Below are 27,939 nucleotides of genomic sequence, written 5' to 3' on the forward strand. Positions count from 1 at the left end.
CCACCGCACCCCTCCCTAGTTGGATAATTAAAATCATCATCTTCATTTAACGAGCCCATAATCCCTCGCGGGGGTGGAGTCTGGGCAACTGAATGGAGCTTAGTGTGGCCGGATGCCTTTCCCCGTCGCCAATGCGGAGTTCTGTTCAGCAGGGGGAATTCTGGGAATTGAAGTCCACAGGTCTTCTAGCTGTCAAGGTTGGAGACACGCCCCCCCCTGCTCTAATAGGACTTCTCTCTGGTTGACCTTCACCCAGCCTTGCCCTGCAGGACCCCCCGCCCCCCCCCTCCGACTCACCGCGAGACGCTCCAGAGAGCAGCCGTAATTCTGCTTCTGCAGGACGCCGTTACGCCGGACCTCCGAGCCGGTCACTAGCCAGGTCACCTTGGAACGCAGCTCCAGGAGAGAAGAGGGCAGCCCCGTGGCCATGGAGGAGGCATCCGAGGGCAGCAGCGTGGTCAAGCCCACGTGGACCGATCCGGACCACTTCTCGTCCACCTCGTCAATCTTCACCTGAGAAAGGAGAAGCGGGAATTTAAACTGGGGGGCGTGTGACAGTGAAGCCCCCCCCCTCCGCCCCCCACTTTCCATGTATTCAAATCCTTCGTTTGTCCGGTGGCTTCCATCACGATGGCGTAGAAGTGGCCCTCGACTTACGACCAGCTTGGACGGACCAAGTTATGACCGGCTTCCAAAGTTCCAATGCTCAGTGCCTTTCCCCGAGTCATGTGGTCAAAATTTGGCCACTCAGCAAAACCCCTTACAATTGATTGTGGGATCCCAGGGTCACGTGACCAAACCCGGCACTCACGCTTAACGACCAGCTTGTTTTACGACGGCAGGGTTTCTGCCACCCCCCCCCCCAAAAACAGGTTGTAAAAATAAGGTCAGTTACATGACTGAGCTATTTTACAAGCCTTCTCAACTTACAAATACACCAACGTAACCACAGGCTCTCTTACGGTCGTAAGTCGAGAACCTCCTGACGGCCGTCTTGATGTCAATTGGGGCTGCCTCCGAGGCCAGGTGAGTGGATGTTTGGCCTCTGGGCAACATGGCTGCATTTAGTGTCTCTCTCTTTTTTTTTTTAATTAAAAAATTTTTAATTTTAATTTGAAACAAGTATAACATCTTTCTTTACACGCTATAGAAAGTGTATCAGTCGGTCACAAATAAACTTTGGTACATCTCCTCCACAGTCAGCAAACATCACTCATGTTAACTCAAGCGTTTTAACTCAGATATTCATACATATCACCGTCGTCATATATCCATTTTCATTTGACTGTAATTATTATTTAAAGATATTGATAATAATAATAATACTCTTAAACAATACATACCCACACCAGTGGGAAAAGAAAAAATCACAAAACACACACACACACACACAAAAAGAAAAGAAAATTATACTGCATGGAAGATGGAATTTCTGGTATTAAATATTATGGATGCTCAGCTAAAACAGGAGATGAGGATTTGATGTTAGTAGAGGATTTTACAAACAAGTAAATGAAATTGTCAGCATGTGGTTATGGATTAATTCTTTGGCACAGCTAAGGATGAAGGATGTTTAAATAACTGTAGTCAACTAAAAGTGGAGGTATAATGATGTCAATATGGTAAACATTTGAGTTAAGGTATTTGAATTAATATGAAATAATGGAAGAGATGCAGCAAAGCATGTTGTAACCAGCTGATATACTTTTTTTAAAAATAATATATACCTGTGTTTGTTTGTTTTTTCTTTCTTTCTTTCTTTCTTTCTTTCTTTCTTTCTTTCTTTTTGTTTTGTTTTTTTGTTTTTAATTCCCTGCCTTGTCATTTAGTGTCTTGTTTGTAGGGCGTGACTGCGTTTTACGACAGCATGACCGAAACCTGGTTACTGTATTTTTCGGAGTATAAGACGCACCCTTTTGCCCCCTAGAAGAGGGTGAAAATTTGGGTGCGTCTTATACACTGAATGTAGCCCCCCCCACACCCTTCGGCCTCTGCCTCCCACCAATCTACCTCCTTGCAGCAAACGGGGGGAAAATGGGGCTTGTGGAGGTTACAATAGGCTGTAACAATCCCTGCATCCTGAAACCAGCTGATGATGGGGAGAAACTGAAAGTGAAACTGGCTGAAACTGAAAGTGAAACTGGCTGAAACTGAAAGTGAAACTCCCCTTCTGAAAGGCAGAGGCAAAACTTTTTCTTCTTCTGCTAATCAGACTCTTTGCTTCAAGGAGGTAAGTCAATATTTATTTATTTATTTATTTATTTATTTATTTATTTATTTATTTATTTATTTATTTATTTGCCGCCCAATCCCGGAGGACTCCGGGCGGCTTGGATCGAAAGCAAAAAAAGAATAATAATAAAAACGACAATAAAGACATGTTAAAAACAACACACATAGAGTCGTTACGATCGGATCTCAACCGTGAGGTCAACAGCCCCAGGCCTGCCGGAATAGCCAGGTTTTCACAGCTTTTCTGAAGGCCATGAGAGTGGGCGAGGTCCGGATTTCTGGGGGGGGGGGGTAGCTCGTTCCAAAGGGTCGGAGCAGCCACAGAGAAGGCTCTCCTCCAGGGAGCCGCCAGCCGGCATTGTCTGGCTGACGGCATCCGAAGGAGGCCCACCCTGTGGGATTCTCACCGGCCGCTGGGAGGAATGTGGCAGTATGTTGTACTATAGTTCCTTGTGTAGGTGTGTGTCACCCATTGTCCAGTTCATAACGGGGCATGCAGAGCCACGCTGAACCACACAGGAGAAACTCCTAAAACCCCATAACATCCTGATAGTTCATAACATAACATCCTGAGATGACGCCCAGGATTTGACCATATATAGACAGAATGTCAGCTTCTGCTTTGCTGTCGCTTCAGCTACCATGAAACGGGGAGGGAGGGCCTAGTATTTGGGAGGGGTTACTCATTGTGCTGGAGGAAGGTTCTGGAGTTCCCTGGCTGATTGGACTACGCATGCGTGGGTGTTTCCCGCCAGGACTAACGGCACCGACATTCCATCTTCGTGATGCCTTTTGAAGTTATCTCACACCTGACACTTGGAAGACTTATGATTGGACTGGGACTATGATGCCAAGGGGTGGGGAATGGGCTATTCTATATATCAATCGCTTTCGCGCCTAATTATTCAGACTTCGCTACGCTTTGCCTTTAACCATTCTTAATTAGTAAAAGTACACTTGATTTCTACACATGGAGTCTCGTGGTCTTTCTTTCCTAATTAATTAATGGAGAGGAGCTGACACAGAACTTCCCTGAGCAGTAGATTAGAAATTGTACTTTTACAGGCTGTTTTTAACCACATGCTGATTGCTCCTCCTGCCTTTGTCCTGTCTCAATAAAAGGGGCTCTCAGACCCCCAATCTGGGTCATCGCTCCATCCCGAGAAAGATCGTGTCCGTGTCTTTTCTCCACATTGGCCTCATGGGCGAACCACGGGAACGTTACAGCAGTAGGCGGTCTCGCAGGTACGCTGGCCCTAAGCCACGTAGGGCTTTAAAAGGTAATAACCAACACCTTGAATTGCTTCCGGAGACCAATGGGCAGCCAGTGCAGCTCGCGGAGGATCGGTGTGACATAGGTACACCCAACATCGCTCGCGCGGCTGCATTCTCGACTAATAGCAGTCTCCGAACACTTTTCAAGGGTAGCCCCATGTAGAGTGCGTTGCAGTAATCCAGCCTTGAGGGGACATTAACTATATCGCAATAACGATATATGCCTCTGGGATGTTCAAATTATTGGGCTTAATTTTTTAAAGACTGCTTTATTAATTTTCCAGACAGCTGAACAAAACAGAGAAGCTTTTTGAAATAAACGTTGGATTTGAAGAGGCTGAGCGCTATTGGATCTCCTTTTCAATAGCAGAGAATTAAATATACTTCCAGAAAGCCACATCAATTTTAACGGCATCTGTATAAGTATTGTTTGAAATGTAACACTACAAACAGTGACAGAGCCGAGGTGGCGCAGCGGTTAAATGCAGCACTGCAGGCTACTTCAGCTGACTGCTAGTTCTGCAGTTCGGCGGTTCAAATCTCACCGGCTCAGGGTTGACTCAGCCTTCCATCCTTCCGAGGTGGGTAAAATGAGGACCCAGATTGTTGTTGGGGGCAATATGCTGACTCTCTGTAAACCGCTTAGAGAGGGCTGAAAGGCCTATGAAGCGGTATATAAGTCTACTGCTATTGCTATTGCAATCTATCTATCTATCTATCTATCTATCTATCTATCTATCTATCTATCTATCTCTGTCTTTCTGTCTATCTATCTATCGGATAGTTGGGGGCAATATGCTGACTCTGTAAACCGCTTAGAGAGGGCTGAAAGCCCTATGAAGCGGTATATAAGTCTAACTGCTATTGCTATCTCGTCTGAGCTGTTTTCTGTTTGCTGCAAGGAGGCAAATTGCTGGGAGGAAGAGGCAGAATTTCCCCCCCTTGTTTCCCTCCCCAAAAGCGAGGTGCGTCTTATACTTCGGAGCGTCTTATACTCCGAAAAATACGGTACATACTTCTCGTCTTCAGCAAAACCGTACCCATACCGACCAAGTGGGTTCACTTAATGACGGCAGCGTTTGCTGAATGACCACTGGGGAGAAAGTCATAAAACTCTTTGTCGGTTGTACCAACCAATCAGCTTTAGCTACGACTCTCAATTTAGGACCGCAAGCGAGCCCAAAACGCTCGTTGCTAAGTGAGCTTTGCTCTGTTTTGCGACCTTCCTTGAATCGCCGCCGTTGTTAAGCTAGTCGCAACTTTTGTTAAGTTAACCGGATTTCTTCCCATCGACGTTGCTTGTCGGAAAGTCGCCAAAGGGGATCCCGTGAGCCCCTGGGACTCGACGACCGTCGTAAATACGAGTGCCTGAATTTTGATCACATCACCACGGGGAGGCCGCAACAGCCGTAAGCGTTGAAAAACGATCGTTAAGTCACGATTTTTAGGCTGTCGTAACGTGGAATGTACTGACGTATGCGAAGGACTGCTTGCTACAGCGGTCGTAAGCACGAAACACGGTCGTGGGTCCCTTTTTTCCAGTGCCACAGTCGCTTCGAACGGTCGTTAAATGAATGGTCATAAGTCGAGGACTAACTGCGAGGCACAGGCTGGGTTGTGGTCATTGGTTAGCAATCACCTGCAATCCAGCGTGGTTCCCTCTCCCTCCACCCGCCCCGGTGGTCCACGGGGGGGTGTTTTGGGATGGGCGCGGACAGCCTCACCTCAAATATTTCGTCCGTCTTCAGTTCCTTCATGCTGAAAACGATGCCATGGCAGAAACCGGAGACGCGAACCGCCCGGCACCCGTCCTCCTGGAAGGCCACGTTTTTGCCACAGGAGCTGTGGAAACGGTGGGCCACGCCGGGGACTGCAGGACAAGTGAGGGGGTCAGCGGGGCATCGAGACTTTGGGGGGGGGGCACCCCAAGGCCTTGGCTAACCCCCCCAAATCCTGGGGTGGAGGTGCTCACCTGGCGAGTGGATGGGGAAGGATTTCTCCGTGATGTTGCTGGTGGAGAGGCTGTTGTCCAGAGGCCCCGTGGAGCTGGTGATGGACACCTGGACGCACTGGCCGTAGAGATCCACCACAGCGTAGACCTCTGAGAAAGAGCGGAGGGAGGGAGGGAGACCAGGCGTCAGATCAGGCTGCCTTCAACCCAGCCGGAGAATAGAATTATTAGAGAAGGACAGAAGAGAATAAGGAAAGAACAGACAGTAGAATGGAGTTAACAGAGCAAAGAATAGAAAATAGAAAAGAATAGAATAAAATAGAACAGCAAATAGAATAGACTAGAAAATAGAATAGAATAAAATAGAATAGAAAATAGAATAGAATAAAATAGAATAGAAAATAGAATAGAATAGAAAATAGAATAGAATAGAAAATAGAATAGAATAAAATAGAATAGAAAATAGAATAAAATAGAATAGCAAATAGAATAGAATAAAATAGACTAGAAAATAGAATAGACTAGAAAATAGAATAGAATAAAATAGACTAGAAAATAGAATAGAATAGACTAGAAAATAGAATAAAATAGAATAGAAAATAGAATAGAATAAAATAGACTAGAAAATAGAATAGAATAAAATAGAATAAAAAATAGAATAAAATAGAATAGAATAAAATAGAATAAAAATAGAATAAAAATAGAATAGAATAGAATAGAAAATAGAATAGAATAGAATAGAAAATAGAATAGAATAAAATAGAATAGCAAATAGAATAAAATAGAATAGCAAATAGAATAAAATAGAATAGCAAATAGAATAGAATAAAATAGAATAGCAAATAGAATAGAATAAAATAGAATAGCAAATAGAATAGAATTCATAGGGAACAGAATAAATAGCAAAGAATAGAAAATAGAAAAGGAAAGAATAGAATGAATAGAATAGCAAATAGAATAGAATGGAATAGAAAATAGAAAAGAAAAGATTAGAATGAATAGAATAGCAAATAGAATACAATAGAAAATAGAATGGAATAAAATAGAAGAGCAAATAGAATAGAATTCATAGGGAATAGAATAAATAGCAAAGAATAGAATAGAAAATAGAATGGAATTCATAGAGAATAGAATAGGAAATAGAAAAGAATAGAATAGTAAATGGAACAGGATAGAATGGAATTCGTAGAGAATAGAACAAATAGGAAACAGAACAGAAGATAAAACAGAACAGAATAAAATAAAATAAAAAGAAAATAGAAGAGAAAATAGGATAGAAGAGAATAAAATAGAATAGAATTAATGGAATGAAATAGACTAGAACGTAATAAAGGAATAGAGTAAGGAATGGAATGGAACAGAATAACAAGAATTGGAAGGGACCCTGGAGGTCTTCTAGTCCAACCCCCTGCCTAGGCAGGAAACCCTATACCGTTCCAGACAAATGGCTATCCAGCATCTTCTGAAAGACTTCCAGTGTTGGGGCATTCACAACTTCTGGAGGCAACTTCTGTCCCCCCGATTAATTGTTCAAATTGAGAAGGGCCCATCCTTACCTATCCTGCCCTCCTCCTCCTCCTCCCACCCCCCTTTCTACCCCGAATGCCCCCAGGTGCCATCCCTCCCACCCCTTTATGAGATTCCGGATCTTTCCTTTAAGCAGCCTTCCAATTATTTTTTTTTTAAACCGTCTCTGCACGGAGCCAAGCCAGTACAGTTAGTCCTCAACTTACGACCACAATTCAATCCCAATATTTCTGTTTTTTAAGTGAGACATGTGTTAAGTGAATTCTTTCTCGCCACAAGAAATATTAACGGGCTTTGCCCCGTTCTGTGACCTTCCTGGCCGCAGTTGTCAAGGGAGTCGATGCAGCTGTGGAAATTAGTCACGCGGTCGTTAAGCGAATCTGGCTTCCCCGCCGACTTTGGCTTTGTCGGACAAAGGGGATCGCGTGACAGCCGTCGTAAATACGAGGGTCTGAATTTTGATCCCGACACCGCGGGGAAGCCTCAACGGTCGCGAGCCTGGAAAACGGTCGTTAAGTCACGTTTTCCTGCGGCGTCGCAACTTGGGGACGAACTGTTGGGAATCAAGGAGTAGTTGCAATGGAACCTCGGCTGATTTAATAACATGGCTGGATTTCAACTCCCAGAATTCCCCAGACAGCCGGTTTTCCTCGCTTTGCTGAAGTCAAAAGATATATTACGTCTTACCGCATTCCCACCGTCTCTTAAGAAAGTTATACAACACTATCCCCCCCCCCCCCCAAATGTGCTGGGAATGCTGGGAATTGGAGTCCACCGATTCCGAAAGGCCCCGTCCCGTCCACCGTGTCCCCCACCTTGGACCATCCCGAGTGGCCTCACCCTTCCCTGGGGGCAGCCCGGAGCATGCCACCCCCTGGTCCACGCTGTTGATGAAGTAGTGGAGGTCTCCTTTCACCGTCCTCATCATGCCGATGCGCGAGCCGGTGGTCAGCGAGTCCAGGTCGCAGCCGTAATTGTTACGCACGGTGTTCCCGTCCTGCATAATGGCCGTGCCGCTGAAAGGGAGAGGCAGGGAGGGAAAGGGGAGAGAAAAAAAAAACAGGAGGTTGGGGGATTTGAGGGCATGGCTGCCATCTTGACTTTTTTGCCCTCCTGGGACTGGGGAAGAGGACAGAACCAAAGGCATTCGGTTCCTCCGTGGCCTCGTAAGGTCGGAAACACTTGACTTCAACAGCGGAGATTCAAAACTTGGAAGGGCAAAAGGCACCTAGCTGGCTTTTGACCGTAGGGCAGGACTAGAACTCGCTGTCTCCTGGCGATTGGCCCCCAAAACACCCAGCCGCTTTTAATGCCTAAGGCAGGACTAGAACTCACCGCCTCCTGGTGATAAAGTCACCTGGCTTTCATGCCTAAGGCGGGAGTCGAACTCACTGTCTCCTAGTGATTGCTTCAAAGTCCCCCAGCCTCTTTTAATGCCTAAAGTGGGACTAGAACTCCCTGTCCCCAGGTGCCTTTCATGGCTAAATCAAGACTAGAACTCCCCGTCTCCTGGTGACTGGCCGAAAGTCACCCAGCCAGCTTTCATGCTTAAGGAGGGACTAGAACTCACCATCTCCTGGTGACTGGCCCAACGCTCCCTTTCATGGCTAAATCAAGACTAGAACTCCCCGTCTCCTGGTGATTCACCCAGCCTCTGTTAATGCCTAAGGTGGGACTAGAACTCACTGTCCCCAGGTGCCTTTCATGGCTAAATCAAGACTAGAACTCCCCGTCTCCTGGTGATTCACCCAGCCTCTGTTAATGCCTAAGGTGGGACTAGAACTCCCTGTCCCCAGGTGCCTTTCATGGCTAAATCAAGACTAGAACTCCCCGACTCCTGGTGATTCACCCAAAGTCATCCAGATGGCTTTCATGCTTAAGGCGGGACTAGAACTCACTGTCTCCTAGTGATTGCTTCAGTCACCCAGACGGCTTTCATGCCTAAGGTGGGACTAGAACTCCCTGTCTCCTGGTGACTGGCCCAAAGTCACCCAGCTGACTTGCATGCTTAAGGAAGGCAGAACTAGAACTCCCTGTCTCCTGATGATTCACCCAGTCGGCTTTCATGCTTAAGGCAGGACTAGAACTCCCTGTCTCCTAGTGATTGCTTCAGTCACCCAGCCGCTTTTAATGCCTAAGGTGGGACTAGAACTCCCTGTCTCCTGCTGATTGCTTCAAAGTCACCTAGCCTTCTTTCATGCTTAAGGCGGGACTAGAACTCCCTGTCTCCTAGTGATTGCTTCAAAGTCACCCAGCCTTTTTTCATGCCTAAGGGGGCACTAGAACTCCCTGTCTCCTGGTGACTGGCCCAAAGTCACCCAGCTGACTTGCATGCTTAAGGTGGGACTAGAATTCACTGTCTCCTAGTGATTGCTTCAAAGTCACCCAGCCGCTTTTAATGCCTAAGGCGGGACTAGAACTCCCTGTCTCCTGGTGACTCACCCAAAGTCACCTAACTGGCTTTCATGCTTAAGGCGGGACTAGAACTCCCTGGCCCAAGGTCACCCAGCTGGTTTCCATGGCTCAATCAGAACTAGAACTCCCCGCCTCCTGCTTTCTAGCTGGTGCCTTTCCCTCTAGACCAAACTGGGGTCTTCAAACTGTTAAAAGATTTAATTCTCATTCTTTGCCCCCCCCCCTGTTATCCCCCCTCCCCCTTACCTGAGCATCCAGCTATCGTAGTCGATGTCCGTCATCGTATTGGGGAATTCCAGGTCCTCGGGACGGATTGCAGTGACTCCTGCACGGAAGGAGGAGGAGGAGGAGGTCGAAAGCGCTAAGGACGGCCGTCCCTCTGCCCCCTCCCAAGCCCCCCTCCCACAATCCCTTTCGCCCCCCCCCCCCTCACCCGCTTCAATGGAGCCGGACCAACGATCCACCATCTTCTGGATCACGATTTCGAACAGTTCTCCGTCCCGAAGAGGCCTGCGGGGGGGAAAAAAGCCTTGTGAGAAAAGCCGTCGCCAACGACCGTCATTCCGGGCTCCGTCGCCGTCGTTGAGTGGAGCACCTGCCTGCTGATTCCTCCCATTCAGACCCCTGAGAGAGATCGTTCCATTTAGTCAGGGGGGGGGGGTGTATCAAAATTCAGACGCTTTGGCAACTGGCGTGTACTTACGACGGTCGCCGTGTGTCGGGGTTCTGTGACTCTCCCCTGTTGTAATACACAACAGGGGACAAGTTGTTACACTCCCCCCCCTCCCCTTTGCGACGTTCTGATAAGCCACGTCAAAAAGGGGGAAGCTTGATTCGATTAAGAACCGTGTGACTATAGCAATAGGAATAGCAGTTAGACTTATATGCCGCTTCATAGGGCTTTCAGCCCTCTCTAGGCGGTTTACAGAGTCAGCATATCGCCCCCAACAACAATCCGGGTCCTCATTTTACCCAGATAGATAGATAGATGATAGATAGATGATAGATAGATAGATAGATGATAGATAGATAGATAGATGATAGATAGATAGATAGATGATAGAAGATAGAAAAGAGCAATAGCAGATAGACTTATATACCGCTTCATAGGGCTTTCAGCCCTCTCTAGGCGGTTTACAGAGTCAGCATATCGCCCCCAACAACAATCCGGGTCCTCATTTTACCCAGATAGATAGATAGATGATAGATAGATGATAGATAGATAGATAGATAGATAGATAGATATAGAGAGAGGAAGAGATAGATATAGAGAGAGGGAGGGAGGGAGAGATAGACATAGATAGATATAGATAGAATAGATAGATAGATAGATAGATAGATAGAATAGAATAGATAGATAGATAGATAGATAGATAGAATAGATAGATAGATAGATAGATAGAATAGATAGATAGATAGATAGAATAGAATAGAATAGATAGATGATAGATAGATAGATGATAGATAGATAGATAGATAGATAGATAGATAGATATAGAGAGAGGAAGAGATAGATATAGAGAGAGGGAGGGAGGGAGAGATAGACATAGATAGATATAGATAGAATAGATAGATAGATAGATAGATAGCAATAGCAGTTAGACTTATATACCGCTTCATAGGGCTTTCAGCCCTCTCTAAGTGGTTTACAGAGTCAGCATATCTCCCCCAACAACAATCTGGGTCCTCATTTCACCCACCTCGGAAGGATGGAAGGCTGAGTCAACCCTGAGCCGGTGAGATTTGAACCGCTGAACTGCAGATAACAGTCAGCTGAAGTGGCCTGCAGTGCTGCATTTAACCACTGCGCCACCTCGGCTCTACCTTAACAAATGCAGTGATTCACTTAATAACCGTGCCAAGGAAGGTTGGAAAACGGGGCGAAACTCACTTCGTAAATGCCTCGCTTGGAAACATGAATTTTCAACTGTGGCCGTAAGTTGAGGACTGCCTGTAGGATGTGGTTTCCCCCCCACCCCCCCAATTTCCCAACCCAACCAGGGTCACAACTGGTGGGTGACTTTGTAACTTTGCTTTCACAAATAACTACAGGCAGTCCTCGACTTACAGCAGTTCCTTTAGCGACCGTTGGACGTTACCACGGCGCTGAAAAAGGAGACTTTTCACACCATCCCCAGGAAGAAAAACCAGACGGATTCGTATTTATGACGGTTGATGTGTCCTGGGGCCCCTTTTGCGACCCTCCGACAAGCCAACGGGAAAGCCTGATTCACTTAACGACCGTGCGACTAATTCAACCACTGGTTTCGATTCCCTTCCTGACCGTTGGTTCAGAAAGGTCGCAAAATGGGGTTGAGGGACACCGAACCAACACGTTAAAATAACTTCACAACTGGTGCGGCAAGCGAAGAGTCAAGGGCTCAGCGGTGGTCATTAAGTGGAGGACCCGCCACCAAGCCAGGTTCGGACCCTCTCGTCCGTTTCACTGACCGGTTGGAGATGACGATGGCGTCGTTGAATTCGCTGCGGCAGTTCTGGCGTAGCGCTGTGCGCCCGCCGTTGGTGATGACGGCGTTGTTCCCGTGGAGGTGGTGGAACCGCAGGTCGCTCCCCGAGGCCGCGGAAGAGGGGCTGCTGGGGGAGAGCTGGTTGTTCCCCTCCGAGAGATCGTCGGGAAGAGGGAGGAGATCTGGGAAGGAAGGGAGGAAGGAGGGCGTGACCCACACTTGAGCCCCGCCCCTTAAAAGGCCGTCCCATTCACGCCGCGCGATGTTCACCCCGAACTCTCCCGGAGTCACGCCAAATGCCGGAATTTCACTGCAAAACTCAAAAATTTGAGTTTTGTGACAAAAACACCAACCTGATTGAGCAGCTAAATATTCCAAGAAGAAATCTGCAAAAGTGGGGGGGGGGTTGTGTGTCCCCCCCCCCAATTTGAACTTACTCCCCACCTATCTTCCCCTGTTTTCCTGGATTTGGGGTGTGTGTGTGTGTGTTAGTCTTCCTGTCTTATGGGCGTCCTTCTTTTCTCAGAGTTGGAAGGGACCTTGGAGGTCCTCCAGTCCAACCCCCTGCTCAAAGAGACCCTAGTCCCGGGATGGAGAACCACCCCACGCCTTCTGGTGGCCAGCTGTTCCACGGGTTCATTGTCCCCGCTGTCTCCTGAATTCCAAATTGCTTCCCTCTTTGATCCGTTTCCATTCGGCGTCCTGACTTCCAATTTACTTTGGAGAACAAACTGACCCTCTTTTCTTGGGGGGGGGGGGAAGCCCCTCAAATATTGGAACGCTCTCATCCTGTCACCCCAATATATTTCTTAATAAGAAACTAAAGTCTTAGTTTCTTTAAGACTAAGACGTACCTAATTCCTGCAACCATTCTTCATATATTTCATTTGTTTTATTTTTTTAAAAAATATATTGTTTTTGCATTTAAAACAGTGCAAACCGGAGAAGTCGTAACGGCCATAAATCACATTATATACAAATAATCTCGTCCCATAACTATTAGCCAACTTAATACATTATCTCTCCTTCTATCCAACTGGCTAAACGGGAAAGGCGCTGGACGCTTAATCGGAAACGAACAATGGCCCCATCTTAGAAAGAAAATCTGAATAAGATGTTCTCCAGACGGCATCTTCCCCCCAGCACAGCTCTCCAAAATGTTTACAAATTTGGCCCCGAATTGTTGGAAGTACAGGAAAAAACAACAACAACAACAGGCCCCTTTTATCATATGTGGTGGACATGCAATGAGGCCAAAAGATATGGGGAAAATCATACAATTATGGTTGGAACGAATGGTTGGGAGACCAAATTTCGTTCAAACCAGAAATTTTTTCTCCTAGGCATAATACCGGAGGGGTATTAAGAAAGATGCGCTTTTATCTAATTATACATTCGTCATATATTTTATTAGGGCCCTAAATCAGCCTGGTTACAATACAATAGCAGAGTTGGAAGGGACCTTGGAGGTCTTCTAGTCCAACCCCCTGCCTAGGCAGGAAACCCTATACTGTTCCAGACAAATGGCTATCCAGCATCATCTTAAAGACTTCCAGTGTTGGGGCATTCACAACTTCTGGAGGCAATTTCTGTTCCACTGATTAATTGTTCTCACTGTCTGGAAATTTCTCCTTAGTTCTAAGTTGCTTCTCTCCTTGATTAGTTTCCACCCATTGCTTCTTGTTCTGCCCTTTGGAGAATAGCTTGACTCCCTCTTCTTTGGGGCAACCCCTGAGATATTGGAAGACTCCTATCATGTCTCCCCTGGTCCTTCTTTTCATTAAACTGGACATTCCCAGTTTCTGCAACCGTTCTTCATATATTTTAGCCTCCAGTCCCCTAATCCTCTTTCTTGCTCTTCTCTGCAATCTTTCTAAAGTCTCCGCATCTTTTCTACATCGTGGCCACCAAAACTGGATGCAGGATTCAAAATGTGGCCTTACCAAGGGATTGTAAAGTGGTATTAACCCTTCACGTGATCTTGATTCTCTCCCTCTGTTGCTCTTCTCTGCACTCTTTCTAGAGTCTCCACATCTTTTCTACATCGTGGTGACCAAAACTGGATGCCGTATTCCAAGAGGGAGTCTTACCAGGGCCTTATAAAGCGGCGTTGTTAGCACGTCGCATGATATAACAGGATTAACAGAGTTGGAAGGGACCTTGGAGGTCATCCAGTCCAGCCCTCTGCTCAAACAGGAGACCTTATGCCATTTCCCACAAATGGATCTCCAGCATGTTTTGGAAAACCTTCAGTAGGGATGGGGCACCCACCACTTCCGGTGGCAAGTCGTTCCCCAGATTAATTGCTCCCACGTCAGGGAATTTCTCCTCCCTGACTTGCAAACCAACTTCTGACTTTCCTGAAGTTCTGAGTTTCAAACTAACCCCAATTCCTGGCTTCCGTCTTGAGCCCTTTCCTGCCCCAGTGTCCACTACCTGTGTCGTCCACAATCGTGGCCTGAGCGGCTTGACCGTAGAGATCGGCCACGGCGTAGATGTTCGGAGGGACGTTCCAGGCAGCTGGCCCCTGGGCCACCCCGTTGACGAAGAAATGCAGGGTCCCGTCCTCCTTCCGCACGACGCCCACCGTGTCTCCTGCCTGGGGAGGGGAGGAGAAGAGCCTGAGAGAGGGGCAGGTGAAGGCATGGACCCCCAGAGACACAGGTGAAAATAGAAAAGAAGGAAGAATAGAATAGAATAGAAAGACTAGAATAGAATGAATAATAAAAAATAGAAATAGAATAGAACAGAAATAAGAATAGAATAGAAGTAAGAATAGAATAGAAATAAGAATAGACTAGATTACAAATAAGTAAAAATAATAGAATAGAATGAATAATAAAATATAGAATTAGAATAGAGTGGAACAGAATTAAGAATAGAAAGAATAGAATTGAATAAAGAATAGAATAGATTACAAATAAGAATAGAATAAAAATAATAGAATGAATAATAAAATATAGAATTAGAATAGAACAGAAATAAGAATAGAACAGAAATAAGAATAGAATAGAAATAAGAATAGACTAGATTACAAATAAGTAAAAATAATAGAATAGAATGAATAATAAAATATAGAATTAGAATAGAGTGGAACAGAATTAAGAATAGAAAGAATAGAATTGAATAAAGAATAGAATAGATTACAAATAAGAATAGAATAAAAATAAGAATAGAATAGAAAGAATAGACTAGACTAGAAATAAGAATAGAAATAAGAAGAGAATGAATAATAAAATATAGAATTAGACTACACTAGAATAGACTAGAAAGAATAAATAAGAATAGACTAGAAATAAGAATAGACTAGAAATAAGAATAGACTAGAAATAAGAATAGAAATAAGAGAATGAATAATAAAATATAGAATTAGACTACACTAGAATAGACTAGAAAGAATAAATAAGAATAGACTAGAAATAAGAATAGAATAGAAATAGAATGAATAAAATATAGAATTAGACTACACTAGAATAGACTAGAAAGAATAAATAAGAATAGACTAGAAATAAGAATAGACTAGAAATAAGAATAGAATAGAAATAAGAAATAAGACTAGAAATAAGAATAGACTAGAATAATAAAATATAGAATTAGAATAGAAATGAATTAAGAATAGAATAGAAATAAGAATAACTAGGATGAATAATAAAATATAGAATTAGAATAGAAATTAGAATAGAATGAATAATAAAATATAGCATTAGACTAGAATAGAAATTAGAATAGAATGAATATTATTCTATTATTAATAGAATATTAATATTATATTATAATATTAATAATAAATTATTTTAATAGTTAAATTATTATTTTAATAATATTAAAATATAGAATATCCCAATTCAATCTCTTCTTAAAAACTTCCAGTGTTCAAGAGTTCGAGGGGAAACTTCTTCCTTGCTTAACGCCTCTTTTACAGGAATCTTCCCAGGCTGGCGATTTGCGCCTGGGCCAGAGTACAGGTACTCCTCAAATTACGACCCCAGTGGAGCCCGACATTGGTGTTGCTAAATGAGACCTTTCTCAGGTGAGCTTTGCCCCGTTTTGCGACTTTCCCCGCCGCCGTGCTTAAGTGAACCAGCCGCAGTTGTGAAAATGAGTCACACGGTTGTTAAGTGAATCTGGCTTCGATGTGGCCTGTCAGAAGGTCACCAAAGGGGATGACGTCACACTCCCCCTCTCCCCGGAGACGCTGCAGCCGTCATAGATGTGAGCCAGGTGCCAAGCATCCGAATCCCGTGATCCCAGGGATGCTACAACGGCCCTTAAGGGTGAAAAACTGTTAAAAGTATTCATGTCCGGGAGAGACATGGGAACAAGGCCAGCCAATGAACGGGCATAGCAACTAAGCCAGCCAATGGGAGCTTAAACAGATCAGAGTCTGTGCAGGGAGTTGAAACCGAAACTTAAGCAGCCTGCTGCTGTGAGAAGTAAACTAGCAGCCTGCCTGGGCTTGTCTGCTGAAAGGAAGCGAACGGCTTGTGTTTGCCTGTAACTCTCCTGCCTTGTGTCTCCTCGGAAGAATCATCTGTTGGTATTGTACATTTATTCAACTTATGTATATAAAGAAGCTAATGAATCCAGCTCAGAATCAGTTATCTGTCTGTGCTTTCTGGATTTGAATTGATGCAACAAAAACGGCCCCCAAAGTCTCTTTTTTTTAACGCAACGGAAACTCTGGTCACTCAATGGAAGGGCGTAAGTCGAGGACGACTCGTGTTGCTCTTTCTGGAAGGCAGTTCTATGATCCCGGAGTTGAGGACATCCTTGTGACCCCTCTCCCCAGAATCTCCTCCGCCCGTTAAACTTTTTTTCCCCTCCTTTCTCTGGCTTGCCTTTAAGCGATCCAGGTTGTGGCCGTATTCATCCAGGATGGTGGTTCCGTTGTGCATAACGCCGTTCCCGGTCATCATCCAGGTGCCTGCAGAAGAAAGGCCCAAGCCACGTTAGCACGGAGTGGGAACTTTGGTTACAGCATAGATTTGGACAAAGACTTATGGGAAAGAAACAGAAAGTTAACTTCAGCCACATCGCCACGATGTTGGGAAACGTAAGGCTGCCCCCTAGGGACCTTCTGCCACATGTGGTGGGAGTGCCCGAAAGTTCGGGCTTTTCGGCGCCAGCTGAGAATAAAGTATTTGGAAGAGATGCTCAATCAAAAAGGACGGAGTGGAGGCCTCAATTATCTCTACTGCTGTTTTGCATTTGACAGAAGGGGATTCTGTCAATGCCATTCTGATTAAAGCTGCCTTCTGCAATTGACAGGTGGGAATTCTGTCAATGCCAATGAGTTAAACTGCCTTCTGCAATTGACAGATTCCGTCAATGCATCTGATTAAAACTGCCTTTTTTGCATTTGACAGATGGGGATTCTGTCAATGCCACTCTGAGTCAAGCTTTCTTCTGCAATTGACAGATTCTGTCAATGCGTCTGATTAAAACTGCCTTTTTGCATTTGACAGATGGGGATTCTGTCAATGCCACTCTGAGTCAAGCTTTCTTCTGCAATTGACAGATTCTGTCAATGCGTCTCTGATTAAAGCTGACTGTTTTGCATTTGACAGAAGGGAATTCAGTCAACGTCACTTTGATTAAAGCTGCCTTCTGCAATTGACAGGTGGGAATTCGGTCAATGCCACTGAGCTAAACTGCCTCCTGCAATTGACAGATTCTGTCTATGCGTCTCTGATTAAACTGCCTTTTTTGCATTTGACAGATGGGGATTCTGTCAATGCCACTCTGATTAAAGCTGCCTTCTGCAATTGACAGGTGGGCCATTTCTCAATGTCATTAAAGCTGCCTTCTGCAATTGACAGTTGGGAATTCTGTCAATGCCACTGAGCTAAACTGCCTCCTGCAATTGACAGATTCTGTCAATGCGTCTCTGATTAAAACTGCCTTTTTGCATTTGACAGATGGGGATTCTGTCAATGCCACTCTGAGTCAAGCTTTCTTCTGCAATTGACAGATTCTGTCAATGCGTCTCTGATTAAAGCTGCTGTTTTGCATTTGACAGAAGGGAATTCAGTCAATGTCACTTTGATTAAAGCTGCCTTCTGCAATTGACAGTTGGTAATTCTGTCAATGCCACTGAGCTAAACTGCCTCCTGCAATTGACAGATTCTGTCTATGCGTCTCTGATTAAAACTGTCTTTTTGCATTTGACAGATGGGGATTCTGTCAATGCCACTCTGATTAAAGCTGCCTTCTGCAATTGACAGATTCTGTCAATGCGTCTCTGATTAAAGCTGTCTTTTTGCATTTGACAGATGGGGATTCTGTCAATGCCACTCTGAGTCAAGCTTTCTTCTGCAATTGACAGATTCTGTCTATGCGTCTCTGATTAAAACTGTCTTTTTGCATTTGACAGATGGGGATTCTGTCAATGCCACTCTGATTAAAGCTGCCTTCTGCAATTGACAGATTCTGTCTATGCGTCTCTGATTAAAACTGTCTTTTTGCATTTGACAGATGGGGATTCTGTCAATGCCACTCTGAGTCAAGCTTTCTTCTGCAATTGACAGATTCTGTCAATGCGTCTCTGATTAAAGCTGACTGTTTTGCATTTGACAGAAGGGGATTCTGTCAATGCCATTCTGATTAAAGCTGCCTTCTGCAATTGACAGGTGGGAATTCTGTCAATGCCAATGAGTTAAACTGCCTTCTGCAATTGACAGATTCTGCCTTTGCGTCTCCGATTAAAACTGCCTTTTTGCATTTGACAGATGGGGATTCTGTCAATGCCACTCTGATTAAAGCTGCCTTCTGCAATTGACAGGTGGGCCATTTCTCAATGTCATCAAAGCTGCCTTCTGCAATTGACAGTTGGGAATTCTGTCAATGCCAATGAGTTAAACTGCCTTCTGCAATTGACAGATTCCGTCAATGCATCTGATTAAAACTGCCTTTTTGCATTTGACAGATGGGGATTCTGTCAATGCCACTCTGAGTCAAGCTTTCTTCTGCAATTGACAGATTCTGTCAATGCGTCTGATTAAAAATGCCTTTTTGCATTTGACAGATGGGGATTCTGTCAATGCCACTCTGAGTCAAGCTTTCTTCTGCAATTGACAGATTCTGTCAATGCGTCTCTGATTAAAGCTGACTGTTTTGCATTTGACAGAAGGGAATTCAGTCAACGTCACTTTGATTAAAGCTGCCTTCTGCAATTGACAGTTGGTAATTCTGTCAATGCCACTGAGCTAAACTGCCTTCTGCAATTGACAGATTCTGTCTATGCATCTCTGATTAAAACTGCCTTGTTGCATTTGACAGATGGGGATTCTGTCAATGCCACTCTGATTAAAGCTCCCTTCTGCAATTAACAGGTGGGCTATTTCTCTCAATGTCATTAAAGCTGCCTTCTGCAATTGACAGGTGGGCCATTTCTCTCAATGTCATTAAAGCTGCCTTCTGCAATTGACAGTTGGGAATTCTGTCAATGCCAATGAGTTAAACTGCCTTCTGCAATTGACAGATTCTGTCAATGCATCTGATTAAAACTGTCTTTTTGCATTGACAGATGGGGATTCTGTAAATGCCACTCTGAGTCAAGCTTTCTTCTGCAATTGACAGATTCTGTCAATGCGTCTCTGATTAAAGCTGCTGTTTTGCATTTGACAGAAGGGAATTCAGTCAATGTCACTTTGATTAACGCTGCTTTCTGCAATTGACAGGTGGAAGTTTGTCAATGCCACTTTGATTAAAGTTGCCTTCTGCAATTGACAGTTGGGGATTCTGTCAATGCCACTGAGCTAAACTGCCTCCTGCAATTGACAGATTCTGTCTATGCGTCTCTGATTAAAACTGCCTTTTTTTGCATTTGACAGATGGGGATTCTGTCAATGCCACTCTGAGTCAAGCTTTCTTCTGCAATTGACAGATTCTGTCAATGCGTCTCTGATTAAAGCTGCTGTTTTGCATTTGACAGAAGGGAATTCAGTCAACGTCACTTTGATTAAAGCTGCCTTCTGCAATTGACAGGTGGAAGTTTGTCAATGCCATTCTGATTAAAGCTGCCTTCTGCAATTGACAGTTGGGAATTCTGTCAATGCCACTGAGCTAAACTGCCTCCTGCAATTGACAGATTCTGTCTGTGCGTCTCTGATTAAAACTGCCTTTTTTTTGCATTTGCCAGATGGGGATTCTGTCAACGCCACTCTGGTTAAAGCTGCCTTCTGCAATTGACAGAATTCTGGCAGTTGACGTTGGCAAGTCTCAAAGTTGGATTCAATGGCAACAATTCCCGCAGCAAAGTAGAGATTCCAGACTAATTCCCTGCTTGACTCCTCCCCTTATCTTGGCAAGTCTTTCTCCAACAACAGACGGCAAAAAAAAAGCAGAGAGGATGTAAACCACTTCTATTTCCAGGCAGGAAGCCCTGAAAGTTGGTTTGCCAGAACATTACCCCCTTTCATGTAAACTAACCCCTCAACTCTGCTCTGGGGAGGGGAAGGTATGAAGATTAATGAAGATGAATCCACAGGCCTTAAAACCGCCGAGCCATTTTGGGAAACACCTGGCCAAGATTTTTTGTCTGCGATGTGAAGTTTTGCTGGTCTCACCTGACCGCAGGTTGGTCATCGTGGAGGGCAGCTGCAGGTAAGTCGGGTTGTGGGTGGTGACGCCAATCTCGATGGAGCCGGCCCATTTGTCCACCATCTTGTCAATCCTCACCTGGAAGACCTCGCCGTTCCGCAGCGGCCGGTTGCTAAGGACCACGCCGTGGTTAAAGTCGTCGGTGGCACTGTGCGGACAGAGAAGGAAGGAAGGAAGGGCAGCGGTCACTGTCAGAGCTCCTCTTGGGACAGTGTCCAACAAACCGTGGTTAGCCACTACAAGGTGGACGAGGCAGGAGACCCAGGCAGGTAAGTCCCAAAGGTGTTTCTTCCCCCCCCCTTTGAAGACGTCCGAGAAGCTTCCTCCGCTCTGACTTGGATGGAGGGGAAGGGAAGGATTGATGCTCCTTGCAGACAAAGCTGGTCGTTTGCAACTCTTTTTAGAGGGTCGTTGAGGCCACCTGGAGGTTCGTCTGCATCCTGAGGGTCACCTGAGTGGTGAAAATGGGGGGGTGGAGCCTCCTTGGAACGGCTGGACGGAGCCGCGCTGTGGAGTCCGAACCCCTTTGCACCACTCAGGTGACCCTGAGGAGACAGAGAGGCCTCCAGGTGGCCTCAACGGATCTCTAGAACAAGCGTCTTCAAAGAAAAAAAACAGAAAGTCCAGTTGCCCCTGGAAAAAGCACCTTTGGGAGAAAGAAAGGAAGGAAAGAAAGAAAGAAAGAAGAGGAAGGAAGGAAGAATGGAAAGATAGGAAGGAAAGAGAGGGAGGAAAGAGAGGGAGGAAGAAAGAGGAAGAAAGAAGAGAAAGGGAGAAAGAATGGAATGATAGGAAGGAAGGAAGGAAGAAAAGAGAGGGAGGAAGGAAGAAAGAAAGATTGGAAAGAGAGGGAGGAAGAAACTAAAAGAGGAAGGAATAAAGAAGAGGAAGAAAGGAAAAAAGAAAGGATGGAATCATAGGAAGAAAGAAAGAAAGAATGGAAAGATAGGAAGGAAGGAGAGGGAGGAAGAAAGAAAAAGAAAGAAGAGAAAGGAAGAAAGAATGGAAAGCTAGGAAGGAAGAAAGGAAGAAAAGGGAGGGAGGAAGAAAGAAAGAATGATTGGAAAGAGAGGGAGGAAGAAACTAAAAGAGGAAGGAAGAAAGAAGAGGAAGGAAGAAAGGAAAAAAGAAAGAATGGAATCATAGGAAGAAAAAAAGAAAGAAAGAAAGAAAGAAAGAATGGAAAGCTAGGAAGGAAGGAGAGGGAGGAAGAAAGAAAAAGAAAGAAAGAAGAGAAAGGAAGAAAGAATGGAAAGCTAGGAAGGAAGAAAGAAAAGAGAGGGAGGACGAAAGAAAGAATAATTGGAAAGAGAGGGAGGAAGAAACTAAAAGAGGAAGGAAGAAAGAAGAGGAAGGAAGAAAGGAAAAAAGAAAGAATGGAATCATAGGAAGAAAGAAAGAAAGAAAGAAAGAAAGGAAGAATGGAAAGATAGGAAGGAAGGAAAGAGAGGAAGAAAGAAAGAAAAAGAAAGAAGAAAAAGGAAGAAAGAATGGAAAGCTAGGAAGGAAGGAAGGAAGGAAGAATGTAAGGAAGGAAGGAAGGAAGGAAGGAAGGAAAGAGAGGGAGGAAGAAACTAAAAGAGGAAAAAAGAAGAGGAAGAAAGGAAAAAAGAAAGAATGGAATCAGGAAGGAAGGAAGGAAGGAAGGAAAGAGGAGGGAGGGAGGAAGAAAAAAAAGAGGCAGGAAGGAAGAGAATGGAAAGACAGAAAGAAAGAAAGAATGAAAGAAAGAAAGAAAGAAAGAGGGAGGGAAAGTAAGTAAGTTCTGGCAAACTCTTGCTGGCTGGGGGATTCTGGGAGTTGAAGTCCACAAGTCTTAACACTTGCAAGGCCTAAGACCCCGGGCTGAAGAGGGGCTGCCGAAAAGAGGAGGGGCTCCACCCAAAGCCCCCCAGAGGCAGGACAAGAAGCAACGGATGGAAACTAACCAAGGAGAGAAGCAACCTGGAATTAAGGAGGAATTTCCTAACAAGTGAGGACAATTCACCCGTGGAACTCCTTGCCACCAGAAGTTGTGGGTGCTCCATCCCTGGAGGTTTTCAAGAAGAGACTGGGCAGCCACGTCTCTGCGAGAGCATAAGGTCTCCTGCCTGAGCAGGAGGGGTTGGACTAGAAGACCTCCCAGGCCCCTTCCCGCTCCATCCCGAGGGAAGATACGTACTGAGGCCGCAGGGCCGTCCGCCCTTCGTTGATAATGGCCGCTTTCTGCCCGCAGTTCGGGTGGAAGAGGAGGCGCTCCGGCTCAGGCTCGTTGGCGCCCCCGGCGTCGATGGCCCGCCGACCCACGTCGGGCGAGAGGGCCCTCATGATTGCATTGTTGCGCCGAAGCCGGTCGCTGTGATTGTGATTGTGCACGATGGTGACTTTCACAGCCATGCCATAGAGGTCCACCACCCCGTAGACCACCAAGGGGGTGAGGGTGGTCGCGACGCCTGGAAAGAGAAGGGGGCACATCAGGGTCACGTGACACACTCCCCCCCCCCGCCCAAAGCTTTCGTCCACGCCGAAGTTTTTGCGCCCTCGCTGGCTTAGAGAGGAACTAATTGGCGGGGTTATTCTATCAGTGGTCCCCGACTTACGACCGGTCGTCCTGCAGATTGCCCATGGGGGTCATAAAGAGCGTCACCCACAGGACTGATCTAATTTCGCCATCTTTTTTTTTGCATTATTATTATTATTATTATTTCTTTTGTTCATTAAACATGAAGCTTGGTCAAATGAACATTCAAAAATGCATCACAAATACCATTGACTGGCATTTATTACTATATTATTATTATTATTATTATTATTATTATTATTATTATTATACAATTGTATCACAGCGGCCAGTTGTTTCGCTGGATTATTATTATTATTATTATTATTATACAATTGTATCACAGCGGCCAGTTGTTTCGCTGGATTATTATTATTATTGTTGTTGTTGTACAATTGTATCACAGCGGCCAGTTGTTTCGCCGGATTTGGCATTGGTTACTAGTCGGGCCCCACCCAGGGGCCTAGGACGCCGTAACGTATTTTCGTAATATGCGTGCAGATCCAAGCAGTGCGGCTTTTTGCATTTGACTGATGGTGATTTTGTCAATTTTTAACTGTTTTAAATGTAATTCCAGTGCTTTTGGAATAGCACCCAGTGTGCCTATTACCACTGGAATTACCACTGCTGGTTTGTGCCCACAATCGTTGAATTTCGATTTTTAAGTCCCGGTATCTTGCGATTTTTTCATGTTCCTTCTCGGCGACCCTGCTATCCCCTGGTATTGCGATGTCTATGATTGTGACCTTGTTTTTCTCAACCAGTGTGATGTCTGGTGTATTATGCGCCAGTATTTTGTCGGTTTGTATACGGAAATCCCACAAGATCTTGACCATCTGATTTTCGGTGACTTTTTCAGGCTGATGTTCCCACCAGTTTTTTGCTGTTTTGATATTATAATTTTTGCACAAATTCCAATGGATCATTTGTGCTACTGAATTGTGCCGCAATTTATAATCAGTCTGCGCGATTTTTTTTACAGCAGCTGAGTGTGTGATCAACAGTTTCATCAGCTTCTTTGCAAAGTCTGCATTTGGCATCATCAGAGGATTTTTCGAGTTTGGCCTTAATGGCATTTGTGCGGATAGCTTGTTCTTGCGCAGCCAGGATTAGTGACTCTGTTTTCTTTCTTTAATGTACCTGTTGTTAACCATAACCAAGTTTGTTTTTTTTATAGCAGCCGAGTATGTGATCAACAGTTTATAATAATGATAACAATAACAACAACACTAATTTAATCTTTGGTGATAATTTAATCTTTGGTGATAATTTAATCTTTGGTGATAATTTAATCTTTGGTGATAATTTAATCTTTGGTGATAATTTAATCTTTGGTGATAATTTAATCTTTGGTGATAATTGATAATTTAATCTTTGGTGATTTAATCTTTGGTGATAATTTATCTTTGGTGATAATTTAATCTTTGGTGATAATTTAATCTTTGGTGGACAATTTAATCTTTGGTGACAATTTAATCTTTGGTGACAATTTAATCTTTGGTGATAATTTAATCTTTGGTGATAATTTAATCTTTGGTGGGATTCACAACCTTTGAGGCTGGCTGGTAGCTCAACAGCTCGAGTCCTAACCAAGGACCTAGGAACTGTTAAGGTAACGTCGGAGGATATCAGCTCTTCCAAGTAGGGTGGTTTTTTTGTAGAATCAGAATGTTCAAGACTGATAAATTTAGAATTTCCAAATAAGGAGGTAGTTGTTGTTCGCTCTGAGTAGGTTGTTTTTTTGGGGGGGGGGGGGGAACACTGAAAGTAAACACGGATTCGGGGCCAAATTGTTGCACGTTGTGGTCGTAAGTCGAGGAACATTCCCCCCCCCTCCAACCCCCAGCTTGGGGCGGACTCCGGATGATCCCACCTTGGTCGATGCCGTTGATGTAGAAGTGAAGGGCGTTGTTGGACTTCCGGGTCAGGCCAATGTGGTCCCCTTCCTGCGGGCGGGAGAGACAAAGCGGGGTGAAAAGGAGGGAGCGGGAGCCGCAGACGGCGGTAGGGTGGTGGAGGAGGAGGCGACTCACCTGCAACTCGTCCAAGCTGAACTCGCAATACTCCCGCCGGGTGCCTTTCCCGTTGGTGAGAATCCCGCAGCCGCTCATCATGATGGTTCCTTCGTGGGTTGAGTGGAGCATGACAAGAAGTACTGAGTGGGGACAAGGGCCGTCTTATGTGACTCCCCTCCCCCGGGGTCCTCTCCCCCCCCACCCCCGACGGAGACCCGCCACCACCACCGGGAAATCCATCCCCCCCTCCTCCCCCCCCAATCACTCTCTCTCCCCGCCTTTGGATACGCACGGGTCGGGGAGTCACCTGAACGCAGGTTCGTCATGGTGGCCGGATACTCCAGGTTGTTGGGGTTGTGGGTGGTGACCCCGATCTCAATGGAGCCCGACCACTTGTCCACCAGCTTATCGATGCGGATCTGAGGGGGAGACAAAGCAGCGCCTTGAAGTCCACCCCCCCCTTCCCGCGCCTGCTTCGAAATCTCTCTTTCCCGCTAAAAGCAACCTTTCCCCCCCCCTCTCAAACCCGGCGACTTTTTAAGAGTTGGGGACTACAACTCCCAGAATGCCCTACACCGGCCCCACTCCATTTGCTGATTCTATTCAACGGAGTCCATTTTTGGTCTGAGAGTGGTTAAAGCAGCAGGCTGGAAAGCGGGAGACGGTGAGTTCTAGTCCTGCCTTAGGCATGAAAGCGGACTGGGTGACTTTGGGCCAATCGCCAGGAGACTGGGAATTCTAGGCCCGCCTTACGCAGGAAAGCCAACTACGTGGGATTTGAGTCAATCCCTAGGAGATGGGGAGTTCTAGTTTCTCCCTAGAAAAGCCAGCTAGGTGATTTTGGGCCAATCACCAGGAGACGGAGAGTTCTAGTCCCATCGTGGGTATGAAAACCAGCTTGGTGACTTTGGGCCAATCATCAGGAGATAGTGAGTTCTAGTTTCATTCTAGAAAAGGCAGCTAGGTGACTTTGAACCAATCACTAGGAGATGGGGAGTTCTAGTTTCACCTCAGAAAAGCGAGCTAGGTGACTTTGGGCCAATCACCAGAAGACGGGAGTTCTAGTTTCACCTTAGAAAAGCCAGCTAGGTGACTTTGGGCCAATCACCAGGAGACTGGGAATTCTAGTCCCGCCTTACGCAGGAAAGCTAACTACGTGGCTTTGAGTCAATCACCAGGAGACGGTGAGTTCTAGTCCCATCGTGGGCATGAAAACCAGCTTGGTGACTTTGGGTCAATCATCACGAGGTGGTGAGTTCTAGTTTCACCTTAGAAAAGGCAGCTAGGTGACTTAGGGCCAATCACCAGGAGATGGTGAGTTCTAGTTTCACCTCAGAAAAGAGAGCTAGGTGACTTTGGGTCAATCACCAGGAGATGGGAAATTCAAGTTTCACCTCAGAAAAGCCAACTAGGTGACTTTGGGCCAATCACCAGGAGACGGTGAGTTCTAGTTTCACCTCAGAAAAGCCAGCTAGGTGACTTTGGGCCAATCAATCACCAGGAGACTGGGAGTTCTAGTCCCGCCTTAGGCATGAAAGCCAGCTGGGTGACTATGGCCCAATCACCAGGAGATGGTGAGTTCGGGCCAGTCTCCCTCTCAGCCCAACCCAACTCGCAGGGTCGTCGTTGTGGGGAGAGGAGGAGGAGGAGGAGGAGGAGGAGGGAGGAGGAGGAGGAGGAGGAGGAGGAGGAGGAGGAAGATGAGTTGGACATATTCGCAGCTTGTTTGTAAAAGTAATACAGGATTTGTTGGGGAGACCAACAAGGCGGCGGCATCGCGACCAATTCAGCGGCGTCTGTCCTCCCCAGGGATGAGAGAAGACGAACGGGAAGGTCAAAGGGAACGGACTACAAATCCCAGATGCATCCTCCTTGCCGAGCCACCCCTCGCGCGCCCACTGAGGTGGTTATGTCGCACTTAAGATGCCTCAAATTTTCTACACAACTTACCACAAGTTTTCTCAAGCTTTGTGACTTTTTAAGACCTGTGGACTACGACTCCCATAATCCCCCAGCCAGCAAGATCAACTTCCCCATTTGATTATTATGCCATCAAATCCACCCGTTTCTACTAATTTAGCTTGTCGGGGTTATTATTTTTTCCCCTCATTGTGTTGAAATCAAGATATATTACATCTTAAGGGCCGTGTTTCTTAATGTTAGCAGCTTTAAGATGGGTGGACTTCAACTCCCAGAATTCCACAGCCAGCAAAGCTTTGGAATTCTGGGAGTTGAAGTCCACCCATCTTAAAGCTGCTAACTTTAAGAAACACTGATCTAGGACATTCCCACCATCTATGAAGAAAGTGACCCGATCCCCAAAAAATACAAAATAGTTCAGCCGTATTTCTTCGTGAAGTCACAAAGGTTGCTAAAAAATGGCGCTGGGGATTTGGGGGGGAGGTCCCAGGACCCCAACCCCCTTACCTCAAACATCTCGTTGTCCCGCAGCGGGCGGTTGGTCATGACCACGCCGTTGTTGAACTCGTCGAGCGGGCGCCGCCGTTCGGCCGTCTTGTTGTTGTTGCTCAGCTTGATGAGGGTGCCGCACTTCTCGTGGAAGAGCAAGGCGTCGTTGGAGGTCATGGGGGCCGCCCGCCGGGGGGAGAGTCCGAGGGGGGGCTGCCCAGGTTGACGTTCAGGAGGCTCCCGTTGTAGGCCGACAGGATGGCGTTGCTGACCACCTCCGAGAGCTCCATGCTGGAGAAGCCTACGGGGGGGGAGGGGGGGATGGCGTTTGTGGGGAGGTCAACGCACGCGGTTGGGATGCCAGCGCCGGCTGCCCATCTTGGAAAGGAGGGGGGGTGGGATTCTGATAGGGGCATAGGCAGCCCCCCCCCTTTCTGGCTCATTCAAATGAGAAGCAAGTCCGTTCTACCTTCAAGAAATGGTGAGTTCTCGTCCCGCCTTAGGCAT

At 45.8% G+C, this 27,939-nt stretch overlaps 1 protein-coding gene across 1 annotated transcript in view; it reads right to left on the minus strand.

Annotated features, from left to right (window-relative positions):
- Positions 1-27,810, minus strand: part of NEURL4 (neuralized E3 ubiquitin protein ligase 4) — a 42,887-nt gene extending 15,077 nt beyond the window's left edge. Inside the window, 17 exon segments of the mRNA XM_087715032.1 lie at positions 298-513; positions 5,232-5,377; positions 5,480-5,608; positions 7,826-8,001; positions 9,647-9,725; positions 9,834-9,910; positions 11,852-12,050; positions 14,305-14,467; positions 16,707-16,792; positions 20,436-20,617; positions 22,631-22,901; positions 24,882-24,954; positions 25,042-25,130; positions 25,331-25,442; positions 27,451-27,617; positions 27,620-27,733; positions 27,777-27,810. Of these exon segments, the coding sequence (XP_087571158.1) occupies positions 298-513; positions 5,232-5,377; positions 5,480-5,608; positions 7,826-8,001; positions 9,647-9,725; positions 9,834-9,910; positions 11,852-12,050; positions 14,305-14,467; positions 16,707-16,792; positions 20,436-20,617; positions 22,631-22,901; positions 24,882-24,954; positions 25,042-25,130; positions 25,331-25,442; positions 27,451-27,617; positions 27,620-27,733; positions 27,777-27,810 (2,313 nt within the window).
- Between the last annotated feature and the right edge of the window lie 129 nt (positions 27,811-27,939).

This window comes from Thamnophis sirtalis, unplaced genomic scaffold (genome assembly GCF_051295495.1).
Source record: "Thamnophis sirtalis isolate CommonGarterSnake01/CBP01778 unplaced genomic scaffold, rThaSir2_p1.2 scaffold_4, whole genome shotgun sequence".
Lineage (NCBI taxonomy): Eukaryota > Metazoa > Chordata > Lepidosauria > Squamata > Natricidae > Thamnophis > Thamnophis sirtalis.